Source organism: Vulpes vulpes, chromosome 1 (genome assembly GCF_048418805.1).
Source record: "Vulpes vulpes isolate BD-2025 chromosome 1, VulVul3, whole genome shotgun sequence".
Taxonomy (NCBI): Eukaryota; Metazoa; Chordata; class Mammalia; order Carnivora; family Canidae; genus Vulpes; species Vulpes vulpes.
The window spans coordinates 44,057,677-44,078,198 of NC_132780.1; the positions used below are offsets into that span (position 1 = coordinate 44,057,677).

Sequence of the window (20,522 nt, forward strand, 5' to 3'; positions counted from 1 at the left end):
GGCTACCTCATTAGACACATCCACAACTAAGTTGTCATCGCTTTTGTCACCATCGCTGTCCTGGAAAAAGAAATTGTAATGCCATTTATTAAAGGGTTAGAGGCCCAGTTAAATTTCTATAGTTCTTGGTAGCAGACAGACTGAAAAATAGCCCGGGACATGCCTATAGGTTCCCTTCCAGACTGCGAGGCAGAGTCATTAATATTTCCTTCCCCTGTCATCTGATGTGGTCTACCCAAAGCCCCAAGCAGAAATTATTGCAGTGGCATGCCTGCTATAGATCATACTGGTGAGGGCAAGTTGCAAACATGGGGTGCATAGTAAGAGCTCAATAAATGTTTGCAACAGCTGAATCTCTCTTATAATCTGAAATCCATGCATGTCCTTCCATCGGGGCTCTTTTCCCATGGGATGTCAAATTAAGAACACAATTTCATGTCATTGCTTTAGGTATATCATCCTGAAGATAGCCAACAAATCTTGTGTTCACAGACAATTTGTAATTATAAGGACAAACTTCAACCATGTTCCCATGAGGTTGCTAACTACTTAAGCAAAAAAACCTAAAAACAACGAAGCTATCTACTTGGCTGGGATAACATACCAAGATCTAACCTCATGTTAAGAATAAACCTCTTTAGCAATCAGCATGGAATATTTTTGGAGAGATGGAAGAGAGGATGGAAAAGTCTGGAGGGCACTAATACCTTGCAGTAGGGCTTTGATTCTCTCTTCATAAAACTGTAAAATGTGCTAATCAAGGAAACTCCAAGGTTGTACTAAGTTTGAAAAAGCTTCAGAAAAGCTATTAAATTGATTATTTTTTAAAGATTTTACTTATTTATTTGAGAGAGAGAAAGAGAGCACAAGCAGGGGGGTGGGAGAAGCAGGCTCTCCCGTTGAGCAAGGAGCCTAACATGGGACTTAATCCCAGGACCTTGGGATCATCACTTGAGCTGAAGGCAGACGCTTAACCCACTGAGCCACCCAGGTGGCCCAAAGTTATTCAATTTAATTATGTGATCACTAAATCAATCAACCTAAGGGCAAGACTGAAAAAGTCTTTCTTAGCCAAAAGACCTCCTGTCCTTTAGTACAGAATAATACAATGAGTTTATGAAAGAAGTAGGATCTCATAATGGGCCCTAACTCTCAAAAAGGAGTAGGTCATTAATTTTTAACCCAAACGATCCTTTTACTGATGTCACTATCAATTACAAATACATGAATGTTTGACAATTTGTAATAATAAGTACAAGTGCAACTAGCCATGTTGGCTTTTGGTGGGGCCTTCAACTCTAGTGAGAAAGTTACACTCAACTTTAAATTCATATCTTTTACATGTTTTTTTTTTTTTCTAACTGTATCTAGGGTTTTACATGTGGAAGACCCAATTTACTTTCTTCAACAGTATGTTACTAGATTTATTTTAATCATTGTTGTTAAGGAACCATGCAATTCACTAGAACACAGAAAATTATAACCAATGAGGAAGACTGAGTAACTCAGTTTCTTGAAAGAACTATTTTCATCTAGGAAAAAAATTAAAACTAAAGAAAATTTGCTTTTTCTGTTAGTAAAGACCACAGAAAAGTACAAATATTTTCAGGTGTTAAGAACACAAAAATGGGGATGCCTCGGTGGCTCAGCTGGTTAAGCATCTGCCTTCTGCTCAGGTCATGATCCCAGGGTCCTGGGATCCAGCTCCGTGTTGGGGTCCCTGCCCAGTGCAGAGCCTGCTTCTCTCTCTTCTCCCCACTTGTGTTGTCTTGCTATCTCTATTTCTCTCTCAAAAAATAAATAAAATCTTAAAGAAAAAAAAAGAACCCAAAGATGGTGATAAAAAAATATAAACAAAATGTTTTCCCTTTTAGAAAAAAACTTATAAAAATATTTCACATAGTGTACAAATTGGCAAAAAGTAGCAAAGAACTCATTTATTATAATGGGACTATGAAATTGAGTCCTTAAGTAGCCTATAATTTCAATCTTAGCTGTGTTTCAAATCCTGCAAATGTGAACCTTCACAATACAGTGTACACTGGTCAATACATCACCCTCAACTACCTATACATTTGGACATACTTTATATGAGCAGGTTATAAAACAATAATGTAGAGCTATGGATTCTAGATCACTTACTACTAAATATCTACCTGGGCCTCATGCACAACTCAAAATTACATTACTGGCAACTTCCAAATTTCTACATGTCATGGACCTTCTGAATAGCTTATTAACAGTTGATGCCATATATAAAAGTACCTGCTAGGACACTGGCTGTAGGCAAAGGTGAGGGGCAAACATGTGCCACAAAAAAAGTTTGGACTGGGATGGGGATAACCTACACTCAAAGTTCTTGTAATGTTATCATAGTGCAAAGGATGGACCAATATAAGGGCCTTGTCAAAATATCCACTCCTAGGCCCTCAGTATGGGGATCCTAGCACAGTGATAAAGAGCATGGATTCTGGAGTTAGACTGCCCCCAGGCTCCACCACTAACTCTGACCTTGGGCAAATCACTTCTAAGCTCTGTGCTTCAATTCCTTTATCTAAAATAGAGGTGATGGTACTGAACTCCCTGAGTCATTTTAAGAGTCAGATGAAACAATCCATGTAAAAACCAGAGTACCCAACATTAACAAGCTGTTGCTCAGAAACTACTTCCCACTGTTAGCTATTGGCCTGAACCAGCCAGCAGGAGGCAGAGAGGCCCAATATGTAAACCCCCATCTAGCCCCATCTCCACCAGAGATGGACACTTCTTCTATAAGCAATGGAAAGTGGACTAGTCCAGCATTCTACTCTCATAGCATTCCTGAGAATGTGTCCATCTTGGAATAGACACACTCAGAGATACACAAGAAAACTCCCAAGTCATCTACCAGCTGCAATGTTTATGACCCTCAGACTTGAGCCAATTGCCATTTGGCTTGGTTTGCTCTCCTCAAGAAATGTGGTTCCAGCTAGATATGAGTCAAGAGCCCTTCCTCCACAGTCACGCGTTCTCAATCTGCCGGGTCTGACTCTCCAAGGTTTTTTCCATTGTTATCATGGACTTAACATGACCAAAGTGCTAGCTGTTCAAGAGGACGAACTCTACTTCAAGATTGAATATGAGTCTGAAGAAGTCAACAGAATAGCATCCAAAGAGGTATTTTTGTGACACTAATTGTTTTTACCCTGATTATTTTAGCAGGACAGGCTACCAAAATTGCAGGGCCCAGGACAGATGAAAATGCAGGATTTGAAGATGGTGAAAGCAGAGCATTAAACCAAGGGCAAAGACTCTTTAAGAGCAGACCCTGTGCAAATGCATTGGCTGTATGTCCACGAAACAGGCCCCGAACACTAGTATCCCCTCTTGTGAGGAACTTAGGCAGAAAGCCTAAAATGTACTAGTGAGTCTGGCGGAACATAGTTTATAGCTCTAGAGGGAAACAGTACACTTATAAGAATCTATCCTCTTTACAGTCTTACTTTAAAGGGTGTGGAATTATCACTAAGATCTTAGAGCTTGTAGGCTCCCTTAGAAGGTGAGTAAGCAAACAAATACTGTTTCGAGTTCTTTATTTACTTACATAGTGGCTGGAGTCCTTATCATCCACCTTTCTTTTTTTGATGTCATTGGGAAATTCAGGCCCATTTCTGCGTTTATCTGTGCCCCTTAGACTGTCTGGGACCAAGAGAGAATTACTCTGCAAGAAAAAAAAATTAATCAAAGATTCCTTGCCAGGTCTCTTTGTACACATAAAAACCCAAACTGGATGTGACCGCGGTTTTAGAAAGGTGATACCTACACAGCCTTTCATTCCATGTAATTCATCTCGACTGAGGACTTTGATGGCAAACATTTATAGAGGTTCAAGCACTTAAAAGGGAGACCCTGACTATGCAATTAAACCATCCAGAGCCTGGTGGATCCTTCAGGCCCTACTCACTTTAAATGCTCTTGCATCCTTTTTTCTGTTAGAGAATCGGGAGCTTGCTGTTTACATGTGGATGTGTTTTTATTCTCTCCTATTGTGATTTCCTGGTCAGGAATATACATGGCCCGTGAGCAGGGGGGCCTGAGATTATTCTATCAGATGTACTCTGTGGCTAACAGTCAATGTGTGCCCCTCGAAAAAGACACACAGAGAGCAGGTGGGATTAACAGCAGGGCTTCCTAAAAGGCAAATCACATTTTCCACAGCAACAATGAAGGAACTCCTTTGAATTCTTTTAATTTACTGTTGAAAATAAGATTTGGTGTTCCTCGCCAACAGCACTGAAATTTAAGACCCAAAGCGAGTATTTCAGCCAGTGAATCTTCAACAGCAAGGCCAGCTCCGCTGCACAAAAGCAGGAACAAGGACTAATCTTTTCTACCAGCCACACATGATACTTTCATTCCCATGTGCTGAGTACGAACTGTTGACCCAAAGAAAACAGGCATTTTTAGATATTTGGGGGGGGGGGGGGTCACATGATCTGACATCCCTTCAATTCCCATCTCCCCTCAGGCTAAGGCATCAGAACATGTTACAATGAGTCCTTTTAAGTACAGGATTAGCATATGCAAGGGGGCAATTTGTTCAGTGATGTGTTAGTGCCTTGAAGGAGCCATGCAAAAATCTCCCTCATAAAGCAGATAACTTCAATTTCCCGAAGATGTTGGAAAACTACCAGGGTGATGTCCAGGGCCAACAGACAACTGTTACCTTTCTCTGCCACAATTTAAAAGAGAAGGGGCTGGGGGGAAACCTTTAAGTTAGACCACCTCTAATGCAATGGCATATACCAGAAGCAAAAATTTAAAAGCCAGTGGGGGCAAGGGGTATCTTTGCTCTTAACCAGCCCAAGGTAATCAGCCAGGTGGCTAGGTGTCAGAGCTCCCTCATGAAAACTGTGGACCCCACCATGGGAGCATTCCCAGCTCAACCACACACAGGAAGAAACCAAAACTGGGAGCCAGGAGGCAATCTGAATCAGCCTCTTTGCCCACTGCAGGGGCTGACACTGAAGTGAGCTGAGCTTTGATTCATGACCATTCAAGCTACACAAATGCAGGAGGTTTACATAAAAGCAGAGGGAGGGACTCATGCAATTCAATACGGGGTGGCTTAGAGTAATGTCTTTAGCACAGTGTGTGGGGCTGAAAGGTGAGCTGGCTGGATCCCTCTACTAATTACCGTGGTAAATGTCTGCTAAAAACTAACCCCTCCGACCCAGACCCACTGGCTGATAGGACACAGGAGACTTCACAAAACTCCTCAAAGTGCTAATGTGCACTCCAAAAAGGTCAGCCACAGAGTGGAATAGCGGCTTGTGCTCATCTGTAAATAGTGTCCAAATATACCTGCCTGGGTCCTAGATTTTATCAGCATTCAAAATCTCCTTGTCCAGACTCTGATCAGATGCGCTAAGGGCAGCACCAGAGAACACTCAACTTTACATTTAAATCAGTGCCCAGAAGAATGTGGCACAGCCTTGGTGTCCATTGGCAACTCTAAAGTTAAGGATCTCTCTGCAGGGTCACCTTCAGAGCCTTCCTGCTGTAACCAGCACCGGGCATCCAAACCACTCAGTTACTCAAAGATAGCTTTTTAACGATCTTATTTACTTATTTTTTTATGATGTCAAGTGGTACTGTAAACATAAAGGTAAACTAAGCTTCTGTTAGCAACAATGCAATTTCTGTTAGAAACAGTAACATTTCTATAGTTGGACCTGTAAGTCTGATAAGCTTTGAGGCCTCTGTTTCTGCATGTTAGAAGTTACTGCTGTAATTCTCGCTTGAACGGCTTAAATGAGGCCTATCATCTGAATAGGTTTTGAAAAGCTCTGGAAGTTCCTATAAATTCGGATAGGGCTAGTAATTAGCACTGCTACTTATGTGAAAATTGGCTTCATTCAAAATGGCAGACTCAGACAAGTTACAAAACACAAGTCTCATCATACCTTTGATCCAGTAAAATGGATTCAAAACAAGGCAGCAAAGACTGCAGGCAGGGAAGGCGCAGAGGAGTGACAGTCAGGAGCCAGGGGGTAGCTGGTGCATGGGATAGCACTGCCAAAAGTGGACCACTTCCTTTTACCCTTGTTCCCATGAACCCAGTCTTCTTCGTGGAATGTCCCCAACATCTTCCAGCCCTGACGCTGCTTTCATTGTTGTTCCTGATTTAAGCAAATAGTTCCAGCCTAATGAACTTCACTGTTGGCAATAACAGCTGCTTTGGTTAACTACTGCCTAGGTGACCCTAATTTTTATGATTCTCTCATGCACTCCCCCAGAAACCCAAAAGTGACTTCACAGGTATTATTACTGGATGTCTCATGATACCAGAAGTTTGTTTTTCCCTCATGTTCTGTGTTTTCCCTCACACACCAGTTTGTGTTCCTCATGACCCATCAGTCATACTGATGGCCATTATGAGCCATTTTATATGCATTTTAAGAATAAAGAGATTATACCTGGGTACTGACTATCATTTGGATCTTTCAGAATTTATCTGGATTCTATCTTGATTGTTAGATCTGGACTAAGATAGCTTCACATTGAATGTTAGCATTTAATCAACATCTAGGAAGAAGCCATTTGCACAAGAATGAAACTGGGGTTTGTTCTAGTATTTTTTTTTTTTTTTAACTTGTGCATCAGAAACACAGAAGGTAATTAGGGTCACACATCTGAAGAGGCCAAAGCAGCCTTAAAAGACTTCCCTGTTCATCCTCTTCACTCCCCTCCTTTTATCTGGAGGCTGCCCAGAGAGGGGAGGCAATTTACCTAAAGTCACCAAGCTCTTCACATTAAGTCAAGGCATCTCTGCTCCCAGAGGAGTGATACTTATACTCAATTTATAAACATAAAATGCTGGCCCCCCACATATTTATCACTTAAAAGTCACACTGGCTCTTTAACCATTTAACATTCTCATTGGACATAATAATGCCTAATGCATGCTGTAGGCTTTTTCTCTGACCGCCTCCCAAGCTCCCCAAAAACCACAGTCTCTCTCTCTCTCTCTCTCTCTCTCTCTCTCTCTCTCACACACACACACACACACACACTTGGTTTATGACACCAAACAAAGACACACATACGCTTGGTTTTATGACACCAAACAAAGACCATAAACCTAGAACAAAGAAATTACATTCTACATTAAAATGACCTGAAAAGTCCCAAATGCCTGCCTTTCCATTCCTGAAGCCTGCCATTTATAATCCAAGATGCACAGCAGAACAGGCCTCAGTAAAGAGGAACAAGTCATCCAGAGACCCACGGCACCAGTCCATGTGATGACAGTCATGGCCGATGGCTGTTCTGCAGACATAGCTGCCACCAGACTTCTCCCAGAGTCCGTATTTTGAAAGACTTTAATCTACCAAACAGCATTCATCAAATAAAGTTCATTTTCAAACATTTAATCTGCCAAATAAATATTTAATTGTGAATCAGAGGGGTTTTTTTTTGATCAGCATGAGATCTCATGTTACCACACTGACTGATACACTCTAATTCTAGCCAAGAAACTCAATGTTTTATTCACCTTGCAGCTGGTGAAATTTTAGTGTCTGCCAGAATTTTTCAAAAACGATAATTACTGGGCAGATTTCTATTACAAATGTCCCGAGGTCTGGGATTTTTGAGACTGTGTATGTAAGTCTCCCTTTGTTTTAAAATTGTTTTAACTAAACAAAATCATTTTATTTACTTTGCGTCTTCCACAAGAGCTCAAAATTGGACATTTATACCGCCCTCAGGGGAGATTACAAATCTGAGCAAATCTAGGTCTGAAAACACATTGACTTCAAAACAAACGAAAATTCTACAACCATAATGGTTTTCCATACCTTATGTGTTGCACACTTATGGGAACAGAGCCAAGTAAAATGATAAAGGGAGAGGTATATCTGACAAGTCTCTGGAGAAAAAGGATCCCTGTGGAACGCTGAGTATCAGAGTCAGAAAGAGGGTCCATAAGACCTGTTAGCCTCACTGGTATGACTGTCTCTCCATTTGTAGGTTAACTACACATGAAATGAATAGATGAGGCACAAGGACAGAAAACATGTACCCCAAGGGAACACTCTCTCTTCAAAAAAACCTAGAGAACATACTTTTTAAAAAGATTTTATTTATATGAGAGAGAAAAAGAACAGGGGAAGAGGGAGAAGCAGACTCCCCACAGAGTAGGGAGCCCAATGTGGGGCTTGATCTCAGGACCCCAGGATCATGATCCGAGCCAAAGGCAAATGCTTAACAGACTGAGCCACCCAGGTGCCCCAAATCTGGAGAACATAAAATCTCAGTGTGCACCCTCACTGACAAGAAGCAAACTGTTGGCTACGATTAACATATACTTCCTGAGGGTCATTTCTTCTCCCACTCACAGTGGCATGATGGTTAAGGAAAGTTCAAAGACTGAAAGAGTTATTCAAAGAAAAGAGAGTAGCAGATCTTCTCCTATTACGACTGGTGTCCACTACCTCGAGCTGCCAAATCCAGATCACAGTATTCTAAAGGGGTGAACCATGTTTTATAAAAACACATACCAGCACTATCTTCTGCTGCAGTTTTCTGGGAACAAGGTAACTAGAGACCTGGCAGAGGGTTTGAACCTCGTGGGCAGAGGCACACGGTCATTCTCTTAATGCCAAAATAAACATCCAAATGCAATAATTAAACCATACCTTCATATAAGAACGTCCGATGATAAGCGTTAGGAGCCTGCTGAACTTCAGAGAAGATTCGTTGAATCAAAAGAAATCATGACGATCTGGACTTCATATTACCTTTATTCTCACCATCTGGATAATGACGTTTCTAGTTCATGATCTGAACACCCACTCAAGACTGAGGCAGTGAGACTCAGATACTTCAATATGGATAAAACCCCGTCTTTATGCCCTTGCTCTAAGACTTTCACTTTTCTTTAGCAATTTAACAGTAATGGCTGTTCATGTAAACGGAGGTATTCTGGAAGGTAAACTCCAGAAAATATGAAAGAGAGCAAGTTTAATGGAATGTTACGCTGTCAGTGTTACCACAACACTCGTTATAGAGCCTTCATGTAGCCTTCATTGATTCTGAGACCTCAAAGCAACTCTTCTGCCAACTGTGTCTAAACCCTGAAGCCACCAGCAGCAAATCTGAAAGGAAACCCCGCTCATGGAGACAGCAAAAGCTAGACAGGTTTCCCTAATGTGAAAATAATGCACATTATTCAAATGGATTTCTTTAGCTGCCATGCTGATTCCCCTTGGGAACTTTCTCCTCCCGCAGGAAAAGTGTTTGTGTCAGAGGTACAGATTGGAAACTCATGACACCTCATTTATCCTCAGTTACACTAAGGCAGTGGGAACCTAATTTGCTAGCACACTCTACACTGACAATTAACTTCTCGGTGAACATTAAAACAATTAGGTAGTGACGCACCCCCATAACATCTGTGTGCCTTCTCCATCTACACCTGGTACCAATTAAGCCATCACCCTGCGCTGTACTCTTTGCTGCAGTCCAATGGGTCATTCACAGATTCTGCCTGACATTTCAACAAATGCATTTTTAACCCCTAAAACCAAAGGGATCCCCATGCATCGACTGTGAGAAGTGTACGAAAGTAAAGATGGGTGGAAATGCATCCACTTGGCAACTGCATCACATCTCAGGAGCCCTGGCTGGGAAGCAGGTCTGAAGGGTACACAATGATTTTTCATACAGTTTGAATGCAAAATATGGGAAAGAACCTGTGAGTTCTCATACCTCGATCTAGGAACTCAGCACTGTCAGATTGCAGCTGAGTGGTTTAGTCCAGACACCGCTCAGAAAGGAAGGTGGCCATGCAGAAGGTACAGACCCAGTAAATACATGGGCTGGAAAAGGCACTCGAGCCCGAGATAGATAACCCTGGTGTCACCTGTTAAGCTCCCAGTTTGTCCTTCCACCCACTCTAGGTTAAGGAAAATAGCACACCACACACACACACACACACACACACACACACTTTAGAGCTGACAATAAATATTATTATTTCAATATAACTTTTAAATGCCCTCATGACTTCATTCCCCTAATCAGGACCTTGGTAATAGCAAAAATCAAATCTGTATTTCACAGTTTTCAAGAGCCATTTTCATAGAGCTATTTAGCTGTCACGGTCCTTCTTCGTTCTCCAATCCCTGATGAGATACTTTCTAATACAAGAAACCGGAAAGCTCCAGGTCAGTACTTGCCTGCAAGGTAACCTGGATGTCTCATGGCACTCACATCTACCTCTCCTCATCTGAAAGACGGAGACCTCATTTCTTGCTTACTGCGTTTCAGAGGGAATGATAAAAATGATCATGGGGCCAAAGGAAAATAAAATTTTTAAAAACCTGCTTTCGGGGCACTGGGGTGGCTCAGTTGGTTAAATGTTAGACTCTTGGTTTTAGCTCAGATCATGATCTCAGGGCCCTGAGATCAAGCCCCACATTGAGCTCCACATTCACTGAGGAATATGCTTCTCCCTCTCCCTTGGCTCCTCCCCCTGCTCTCTCTCTTGCTCTCTGTAGAATAAATAAAATCTTAAAAAACAAAACAAAACAAAACAACAACAAAAAAACCCAACCCTGCTCTAAATGGTGGACGTTAAGTTTTCTAATTACGAAGCACAAACTGAAATCTGAAAAATGTTTCGGAAGGAGGAAATATTGTCTATCTGACTTTCTGGTTTTTTAGAGTAAAGATGCCCAATGTCCCTTCTTCGGAGTGAGCAGGAGATACAACCTGGAGCCTTTCTCCAGTTACACGCAGGTCCCGATAGCCACCGATTGAGTTAGGGCATCCACAGTAAACCACACCCCCGCTGGTACAGGGACAGACCACGCCCAACCATCTAGAAACCACTGTCACTTTCCTGTCTACCCTTTTCACAGCAGGGATGCAGTGAGCAGTTCTCCCAGAAATCTCTTTTGTTTTAAGCACAGAGTTTTAAATTTTGCCAAAAATGAAATCTGCTGCGACAACTGCTTAAGAAAACTTAGTGTTTTCCACTGTACCTAAACATTGAAATTTTAGGTGACTCATCTCAGTTTTATCCTTCACTTCCAAGCAATTCCTTGAAATGTCAGGTGATCAATTCACAAACATTTAGGCAGAAACATTTCGTCCCTTCATGAACTTGAGTATCATGAGCCTAATCAAGTTCGTAATGGGCTAGGGTCAGTATCATGCCCCCTCCACACTGAGAAACATCAGTAATTGCCCACATCTCCACAACTGCCTCACACATTTAAAAACAGGCAAAGAAACCATCAGTAACTACATTGAGCATGACTAATAATGCATTTATTGCTGTCTTGCTACTTTGTAGGTTGAGAGAATGGGGAGGACAATCCCTAAAGGCTTGATGTGCTATGTCTGAGAACTTTCTGCTTGTGGTCCCTAATACCCCTCACCCTGTAAGGCAGCCTCCATCATCAATTTATAGATGACGCTAGGGGAAAGTTCAAAAGGCTGACACACCTGGTCATACACATTTGGTCTGTGCCCAAATGCCACAGAAGTCTCTGTCCAAAACCACTGTTCTTTTTATCACCCATGGCTCCATGGTGCCATAGTCCTAACAAGCTATTACTGGGAGCTGATGTGATATTTTAAAAACACTTTTTTTCAGAAAAAGGCCAAAATTTCAGTAAAGTATTTTCTGAAGAAAAACTCATGTCTCACATTTTCCTTGCATTCTATGGTGCAGAGTGAGATTTGAGAAAAAAATCATGGGTGGTCCTTACTAGGATCTGGTCCTACCAATTAACTAGTTAAGCAGAACAGCCACAGAAGAAACACAAAGACACCACCTCACATTAAATAAAGTGATGGCTGTCATCATTATTTTAAAATAAGCTCTAAAGATGAAGTTGAGAAGTCTACAAAGTCAGTTACAGGAGTGATAACACAGTCCCTCAGAAAGACATAATCTAAATCTCTACCTCCATTAATTAATCGTAGAATTAGAGGTACCTAGCTTCCTTGAACACGGTGTCTTATTGGTTAAGATGATGGTTTTGCATCATTATGACCTCTAAATACATTAACAGTGCTTACACTTTTCTGGACCAGGAACCCCTTTTGAGAATTTGATGAAAGTTATAATCTCTCCTCACAATTACAGAAAAGAGCACCAACCCAGAACACTATGCACACAATTTTAGAGGGGGTTCAAGGACCTTCTGATGCCCACCCATGTCCACAGACCCTCTGCCCTGGAATCTCTCCCTGACACCTATCCCCATTATCTCCCTCTTTGAAATGTCCTGACATGGATAGTGCTGACATGTGTTAGGCATTCCAGTGCTTTTCATTTAACAAATATGTGGCTGTGATATTAAAAGATAATCATTGTAAAATGGTGGCAAGTACAACTGACCCTTGAACAGCTCGGGGGTTAGGGGTGCACCCCCGTCTCATTCAAAAGTCTATGCCTAATTTTTGACTCCTCAAAACTTAAGTACTAATAGCCTACTGCTGACCAGAAGCCTTACCAATAACACAGTTGATAACATATAACATATATTTTGTATATATATTATATGCTGTGTTTTCAAAGGTAAGCTAGAGAAAAGAGAATGTTAAGATCATAAGGAAGAGAAAATATAATAATGTACTTTATCACAAAAATCCATACGTAAGTGCACCGGCACAGTTTAAACCCATGTTGTGTTGTTCAAGGGTCATCTCTACATGTAATGCCTTACAGTGCTTGGCACATAGTGAGTGCTCATGAAATATGTGTTAAATGAATGAGTATCAAAACACACATTCTAGCATATTCTTTAAAAGCCATACAATGCCTTGTCAATTCTCTGATTCAAGGTCTTTCAAGCAGACTTATTAAAGACTGACTTCAGCCAAAATTGAATACAATTCATCTCTAAATTAATTGAGATAGCCAAACTTTTTATTACTACGTAAGAAATAAGGTCCTTTTTGCTAGGTCATGTCATAATTCTTCGCTCAACTATAGCACTCTCATAAGTAGCTTTATGTTAAAAAAAAAAAAGGCAAACACGTTTTGCAAATTAGTAAAAAACAGTAGTCAAATCTTAATTTAAAACCAACAGCCAAATAGCAAAATAAACCCTCCTAAAAGTTATTACTTTTATCATTCATCTTTCTCAAAAAGAAGAAAGTTAAAAAATAGTGTCCATTAGTACCTTCATTTTTTTTTCTTGGGTTTTATAGTAAAATAGGCTACAGTAAGGCTCATTTGTCTTTCTACCAAATCACCTTAAACTAGCAAATGTAGTCATTTTGTCACTAAAAATAAACAAACACAAACTATCTACAAACCAGTTTTAGACTCATAGATGAAAATCCATACATACTCACATTCCCCCCTGGGTTGACAAAAGTCCCTGACTGAGCTTGAGCTGAGCTTGATATATTTAATTATCATGTTTGTTCAATACAAAAAGAACAGGAAAAAAAAATAAGACTATGTACCAATGTAGAATGCTTCAAAACTCCTTGGTCTTATTTATGACAGAGGTTCTCCGCTTGGTCCAAGGACCCGTGAGGTTCTCAGAGACCATTAAAAATCTCTTTGGGGACACATCTTCTTCCTATATCTCAATCAAAACAACGTATTGCAACAGACAGGACGCAGAAGCTGATGAGACTATGTCCATTCTCTACTCAGTCATGCACTGAAGAAATCTGGAAACATGCCACACAAAGCCACTCATCCCACCATTTTTTGTTTCAGAAAATAGTTCATTTTCATTAATAATGTTATTGATGGTAGCACAAATTAAGAAGCTCTTTACCTGTTCTAGTTATTGCCACTTTTTTTTTTAATTTCTTAATCCAGAAAAATTTCAAAATATATAATCCACATAGAGAAAAACTGTCTGGGGTCATCAATAATTTTAAGATGTAGAGATCCTGAGACCAAGGTTTGGAAACCACTGCCCTGTAGCAACTCCTTGGTTTGAAAAAACAAACAAAACAAACCCAAACACGAAAAGTATAATCAACGTTCTCTGCCAAGTAAAATTCGATTTCATAATTCAAACCACTTTATGAAATACAGAAGTATTACAATATTTTATGTACTACGAACATACATCATCTCATTACCCACTGCATCTCCTATTCAATTTTAGGACTATCCAAAGTTTGAAGAGCTATTTCATTTTATGTAACTGTAGCGAAATCCCACTTATGTGGACAGTGAACAGCTTTGTTTCTCTCTACAAACTGAATTAAATGTTTAGGTTACAAATCAGTATAGTTTTCCCATTTTATACCAACACCACCAAGAGAGGTCTATAAAAGTTAGGCAGGAAACACAGTATATATACTTATTCTGAAAATACCCATTAAAATTATCATTAAAACTTGTGGAAAATTTGATGTGAAAGAGACATGCAAATAATGCATTAAGTAACCATTTATTTTGTTTTTGTACTGATTGGGTTTCTGCAATGTAGCCACCATATTTTGACTTGAAAGTTCAGATTGTGAAAACATGAAGACCTAAGAACAATGGAAAGTGAAGAATGGTTTTGCACTTGGAGGGTATAACTCCTCACCTTCCTCTACTCTACGTCCTCACTTCCCCAGTGAATTAAGTTCTTGCTAAATTTGTCAGCCAAAAATACAAATTAGTATTTGATACACTCAGACACACACGGAGGTGTGGAGAACGCCTCTACTGGGTTAAGTCAACTCATCACTCCTGCCACACAGCCTCAGCGAAATCCATACTACAGAACCCCTCCCACAACTATCTAGAACTCTTGCTGGAACTTTCTACAATCTTATATCTAATATTTCTGTCACCTTCCCTCAGTGCTTTGAGAAAGGGCTTGTAATAGGTGTGCCTACCTATCCCTGACCAGAGCTACATTTCCTGTGTTGCTTTACACACAGTAAGCACTCAATAAATACACAGTGATTTTGGATGAAACAGTACCGAGAACAGGAAGCTAAAGTTAGAAATACAGTTCCAAACCTAGAGTAAGTTCAATAAATTAAAACTTGCAGCCGACTATAGGTCTGAGGGACAGGAGCTTTCTCAATATCTTCCACCATCTCTGTTCTTCGGGATTAGGGTTTTTTAATGAACACTCTACTGAATGAACATCGCATAAAAGAAGACAATCTACAGTGACACTGAGTCAGCGAAAAACATAAAGGTCACCTCCATCAGTCAGTTTATTTATTAGGTTTGTACTTTGGGAGTAGGATATTTTATTCCATAGCTGGCATTCTTTTTCTCCCTTCTTTCTTCTGCTCCCAACATTGTCCAGAGAAAACTTACAGTATGAGAACTGCAGAACAGCTAGCCCATCCTTTCACCCTTATCCACCGCCCCCAAGGCATCCTGAAATACAAAGTACACCAACCGACTCTTGATTTTGGCTCGGGTCACGATCTCAGGGTTGTGAGATCGAGCCCATGTCAGCCTCTGTACTGAGTGTTGAGCCTGCTATAGATTCTCTCTCTCCCTCTCCCTTTGGCCCTCTGGCCCCACCACCATCTCACTCCCTCAAAAGAAACAAAACAAAGAAAACGCAAAACAAAGTATACCAAGTTCAGGCTCAAAGAGAATTTTAAAAGCAGCCACTACTCCACACAGAAGAGGGAAAAAGAACTTTCCACACTCAAATGATTTAACTATCTTCCCCCAAACTCAAAAAAAAAAAAAAAAATCAGAATGATTTAAGAGTTCAGTATCTCAGTTTTGCTACCATATTCATATTTAACCTGCCATGTTCAGAAGGAAAGGAAAGGAGGAAAGGAGGCAAAAATCGAAGGTTATCCTCGCTGACAAGGGGCCATTTTCTTACTCCATTTGTTTGCTCCACAACATTTCAGAGATGCATTTTAGGTCCAATCTCCCCACAGCTTACTGACAGATACATGTACAGACTGAACGTGCAGTATGTAAAATGGGTGAGATTTAGGCTGGTAAAAAAAATGAACCCCGTAAGCCTAGAGCCTCTGTCCACTGAACTTCCCTGTTTTTAAGAGCTTATTCAGACGCTCAGTTCTTTGGTCAAAAATAAATCTGAAGTTCAAGTTCACCCTCCAAGGGCAATTATGAAAAGAAAAGTAGATATGGAAACCTAGCAACTAAGATGCATTTGTAGAGGATAATGAATGGCTTAGTAGAAATAACACATTACTAACCAATTTCACATATGGATTGTGACCTCTTGCCTGTAAAACTGATTTAAGATAAACATGAATATTCTTTTAAACTACAAGCAACCTATAGTTGGAATGCAACGATAAACATTTTTAAAGTAGGCCTGGGGCATGTACAGATCAAAGTGTATTTCCAAGTGAGTAATCATAGCAGACAGCGTGGCCTCCAAATCATGTCCCTCTTATCTAACAAAAGTTTTATAAAAAAAAAAAAAAAAAGGCCGGGGGAGGGGGAGTGGATAGTCATATTAAAAAAAAAAAAAAAAAGAAAGAAAGAAACCAGGTCACTGAGAGAGACAGCATATGCATGTCTGTGGCTGTGTTTAAAGAAAGGCTTGGGGTATGTTGCAGGAAGGGGAATGTGTTTTATGTGCAGCAGGCGTTTGAGTACTTACTGTGCCCGGTTCTCTGTCTGCTCCCGAGGTTACCAAGAAACGCACAGACATGCCCGTTCAGACACAGAGGCAAGAACAGAAATAAAAAAAAGGGGGGAATAATTAGAACACAAGCCCCAAACAGGTTTAAAAATGGCTTTTATTTATATAAGTCATTGCACATTCCTAATACAGTGATTTCCTGAAAATTACAGTATTTTTTGTAAACATAAGATTTACAGTTTAACCATACACAAAGCCTATTTTTTTATTTCTTGACAGAATAAATTACTTTTCTTCAAAAAATTAGTCAAGTGCAATTTTGCCCAATATTTAATGCATACTAGAATTAAAGCCTATGAAACTAAGTAGTAACAGATGCAATTATCAAACCTTTCATTTGAACACATTCACTTTCAAATTTAACTTCTTATTTCGCCCCATTTAACAACATTACTTTCTTTGAAAATTACCCAATTAAGCAGTTAACAGTTTTCCATAATATGGTACAGGCCACTGGCATTAACTAGGCAGTTGCCAAGATGTCAAGATGCCTGCAATCTAAAGAGATCGAGAAATCTACAGATGCCCACGTTAAACCCTGGAAACTTCCAGGGAGAACTGTGTTTCAGTGGCCAAGCTTTGCGACAGTTCCTCTTAGCTCATTGTTTGCTCTCTGTATGGGGTGGGGCTTGCTTTAGCGGTGCACACAACTTTGCAGCACTGTATGAGTATTAGGACCAAGTCCTAATCTGGCTTGCCCGGCCTCTCACCTCTGTGGTGCTCTGCATCGTGGTGCTTCTTGTCATCTTTTATTGCCAAGTGAGACTGCCCACTCAGAGCACTGGACAGCGCCAGGAGGCCAGCACTGCCCCCAAGGGGTGGGATTCCAGGAGGCTGAAGTCCCGAAGGGTGAGGTGTTAGGGGCACTGGGGGGCCATGGCCATGAGAAAGATGCTGAGCTTGCAACTGCTGCTGCTGTTGATGGTGGTGGGAGGGGAAGGGGAAGAGGAGGGCGGGGAGAGGAGGAAGTGAAGAGAGAATGTTGGTAAGAGGGAGAGGAGAAAGTGAGAGAGGAGGAAGACATGAGAGGAAGGGGGAGAGAAGAGGTAAGGGAGGAGGAGGAAGGAGGGATGAGAGTGAGAGGAAGAGGTGAGGGAGAAGGAAGAGATGAGAGAGGAAGAGGAGGAGGAAAAAGGAGGGATGAGGGAGGAGGAAGAGAAGAGAGGAAAGGGAAGAGGAGGAGATGAGAGAGGAAGGGGGAGGAGGAACAGATGAGAGGAAGACGAGGAGGGAAAAGAGGAAGGAGCAGAGGAAGGTGGAAGTAGCAGTAACATCCAGGGGGAAGTATCCCCAAGGTGCCCAAGAGGACGGAGGAAACACAATAGGAAGTTCCACAAGCACACGAAGGGGACAAAGAGACAAAGGGAGGAAAGGGGGGAACATGTGATTAGCATTTTCAGTTCATCAAAAGCTTCCATCTATACAGCTGTCTCTCCCCATCTTTCCACAGTCTAGCCCAAGACCTAGGGCCACTGCCTCCTCCTGGCATGGCTGTCCACACTGTGGTGGCTGAGGGCAGGGAGCCAGGCCAGTCTGTGAACTTCCCATGTTAGATCCACCTCTAAGCGCCTCCAGGGATGTAATCCAGTCTGTCCCCAGAATGTGAGACTCCTCCTGACGTCAGGAAGGTTAAAGTAGGGGGGAGGGAGTAGACGTGTACCCTATAAACCAGTAACTCTACTCTCTACTGGTCACCAGTTATGAGGTGACTCTGTCTCCCCAATATTCTTGTGCTAACGTACCAGCATGGTACAATAAGGCGCAACCAAAATACTACCTTAAATTAACAGAAGGCTGAAAAAAGACCCAGCATCTCTTAGGCACCCCTGCTCCACCCCCTCAAGGACCCCTGTGTCCTTACTTCATTGAGCCCTCAAAGAACCAGGAGGAGGCCCTGACATCCCCCTTTCACAGAAGGAACCATGGCACAGGGTGTTAACGAAACTGCCGAGGTTCTCCTGCCAGGAGGGAGGGGTGTGGGGGTCCCAATATGATGACCCTCATGGCTGCACTCTGGTCACCCTGGGGGTGAACTCTGGTGGCCACGCTGTGGCAGCTAGAAGAAACCACAGCTGGAAGAAACTACAGCCTAAGATTGTTTATGGCTTCCTTTCTCTTGAGCACCACCCCCCCACAAATCCACCCTTTCAGTGTCAGAGGAAAATACTGAGACCCAAGAGGCCTTGACTGGGAACCCCACTGTATGGGCCTCTCCCCACAGTGACCCAAGTCCCCACTCCCAAATGCCTCGGCCCCTCTCTCTTATATGCCAGAAGTCAGAAATCTGTTCACACTAAAAAGTACCGTTGTTCTCATATATTATATTTAAGAGCATGTTGTAGTAAATGAAAAAGTATCCAAGAAATGGCCCCTGAGCCATAAATCTGGCCACATTTCAGCTGTCCAACATAAAACTCGTTTTTGATGAGACAGTAAAAACGATTAAAGCTCAATTTCTAAGGTGTAATGTTAGAAAATTCTTAAGATTCTGATTTGTGCTCACTTCCCTGGGACTCAATTACTCGTTTATTTATTACCCCCTCGCGTGTACTGCATATATTAAATCTTCATGCCAGATCTTCAGTAATTTCTACCCAGACCACTGATCTTTAATTGAATCCTAAACATGCTTCCCGCCCTGAGAGTAAGAGAAAACTGCATCTGAAAGCCAGAGATCTGTGTCTATAGTCAGTTCACAGTAAATTTGCAACCACTCCTAGCATCTTCTAAAAAAAATCTTTAGGAGTCCACCTGGTCTTGAAACTCCTCTACTTCCCAGAGGGAAGCACAGTGCTCATCAGGGGACAGGTGGAAAGGGGGAGAGAAAAAGGTCAGAGCAGCCAGCATTAACAGTATTCTTGGAAAGTATTTATAAACTCCTCATTCACCATTTGAGATCATAATAACAATTTCTCTACACATAAAATCACCTTCCTGTCATCCCAAAGACACTAATTCTTGCTCTGTCACCTTTTAAGAGCTTGGCAATAGCAAGACATAAAACTGGAGAAGCTGGCAGCAGCACCATGGTCCACTAGGCATGCTCATTAGCACTTAATTAGGAACTAGACACCTGCCATAAGAAATGTGCTCGGAGAAGGATGAGGAACAGGTCTGCCCTCCCAGCAATTGCTATCATTACTTAGAGAAATAAGAGCTATGTCCGGCTTCTGGAGGGGAGTGCAATGATGCATACACAAGCAAGTGCAACGGGGTAATTAAGCATGGCATGGATTACAAGATGAGAGAAGCCAAGAAGAGGGAAAGGGATTTAACTACTGGGTGGGGGACACCATCCTCTCATCCCTCCCTGCACACCCTGTTCCCCCCGAAAATCCAGAACAGAGCCACCAAAAAACTTTTGCAGAGGTGTGATGATTTTATGTCTCCACTAACGCATACTCAGGCAAATGTATGGAAACACAAGAAGGAAGTAGAGCTTTGCGGCCAAACCCAAGTTGGTTTTTAGAAAGATAAACTAGAAAGCGTTCCATGATATATGATTAAAAAGAAAAACTAGCTCGCATAATAACGGGGCTTCACCACAGCTGTGAAGTAGACCCACGTGATTAAACTCCACATTTAGGCTAATAACTATCAACAGGGATGTCCAACAGCCTTAACTGCCCCAGGGAATTCCCAACTCTACCCAGCTCTGGTTCTCCAGGATCCTTGAAGAAAGCTCACTGTCCCTTATTAGAGGCAACCAAGTTCCTCCTTCCTTTTGTTGGCCATTTTGAAAGCTTCTTCCTCTTTTTATTTTTATATTTTATTTTATTTAGTTTTTTAGAGAGAGAGCATAGGGTGGGAGGGAGAATCATTAAGCAGGATCCATGCCCAGCAGGGATCCCTACACGGGGCTCAATCTCACAACCCTGAGATCATGACCTGAGCCAAAAT

General features: G+C 41.5%; 1 protein-coding gene across 4 annotated transcripts in view; it reads right to left on the reverse strand.

Annotated features, from left to right (window-relative positions):
• Nucleotides 1-20,522, reverse strand: part of TLE1 (TLE family member 1, transcriptional corepressor) — an 86,617-nt gene that overhangs the window by 27,344 nt on the left and 38,751 nt on the right. For 2 of the 4 annotated variants that reach the window (XM_072762898.1, XM_072762886.1), the window contains exons 7-10: nucleotides 17,333-17,534; nucleotides 16,581-16,597; nucleotides 3,584-3,700; nucleotides 7-60 (exon numbers count right to left, since the gene is read on the reverse strand). In XM_072762898.1, the coding sequence (XP_072618999.1) occupies nucleotides 7-60; nucleotides 3,584-3,700; nucleotides 16,581-16,597; nucleotides 17,333-17,534 (390 nt within the window). Of the gene's footprint in view, nucleotides 1-6; nucleotides 61-3,583; nucleotides 3,701-16,580; nucleotides 16,598-17,332; nucleotides 17,538-20,522 lie in introns of all 4 variants that reach the window. The other 2 variants (XM_072762892.1, XM_072762877.1) reach the window with 1 other exon arrangement.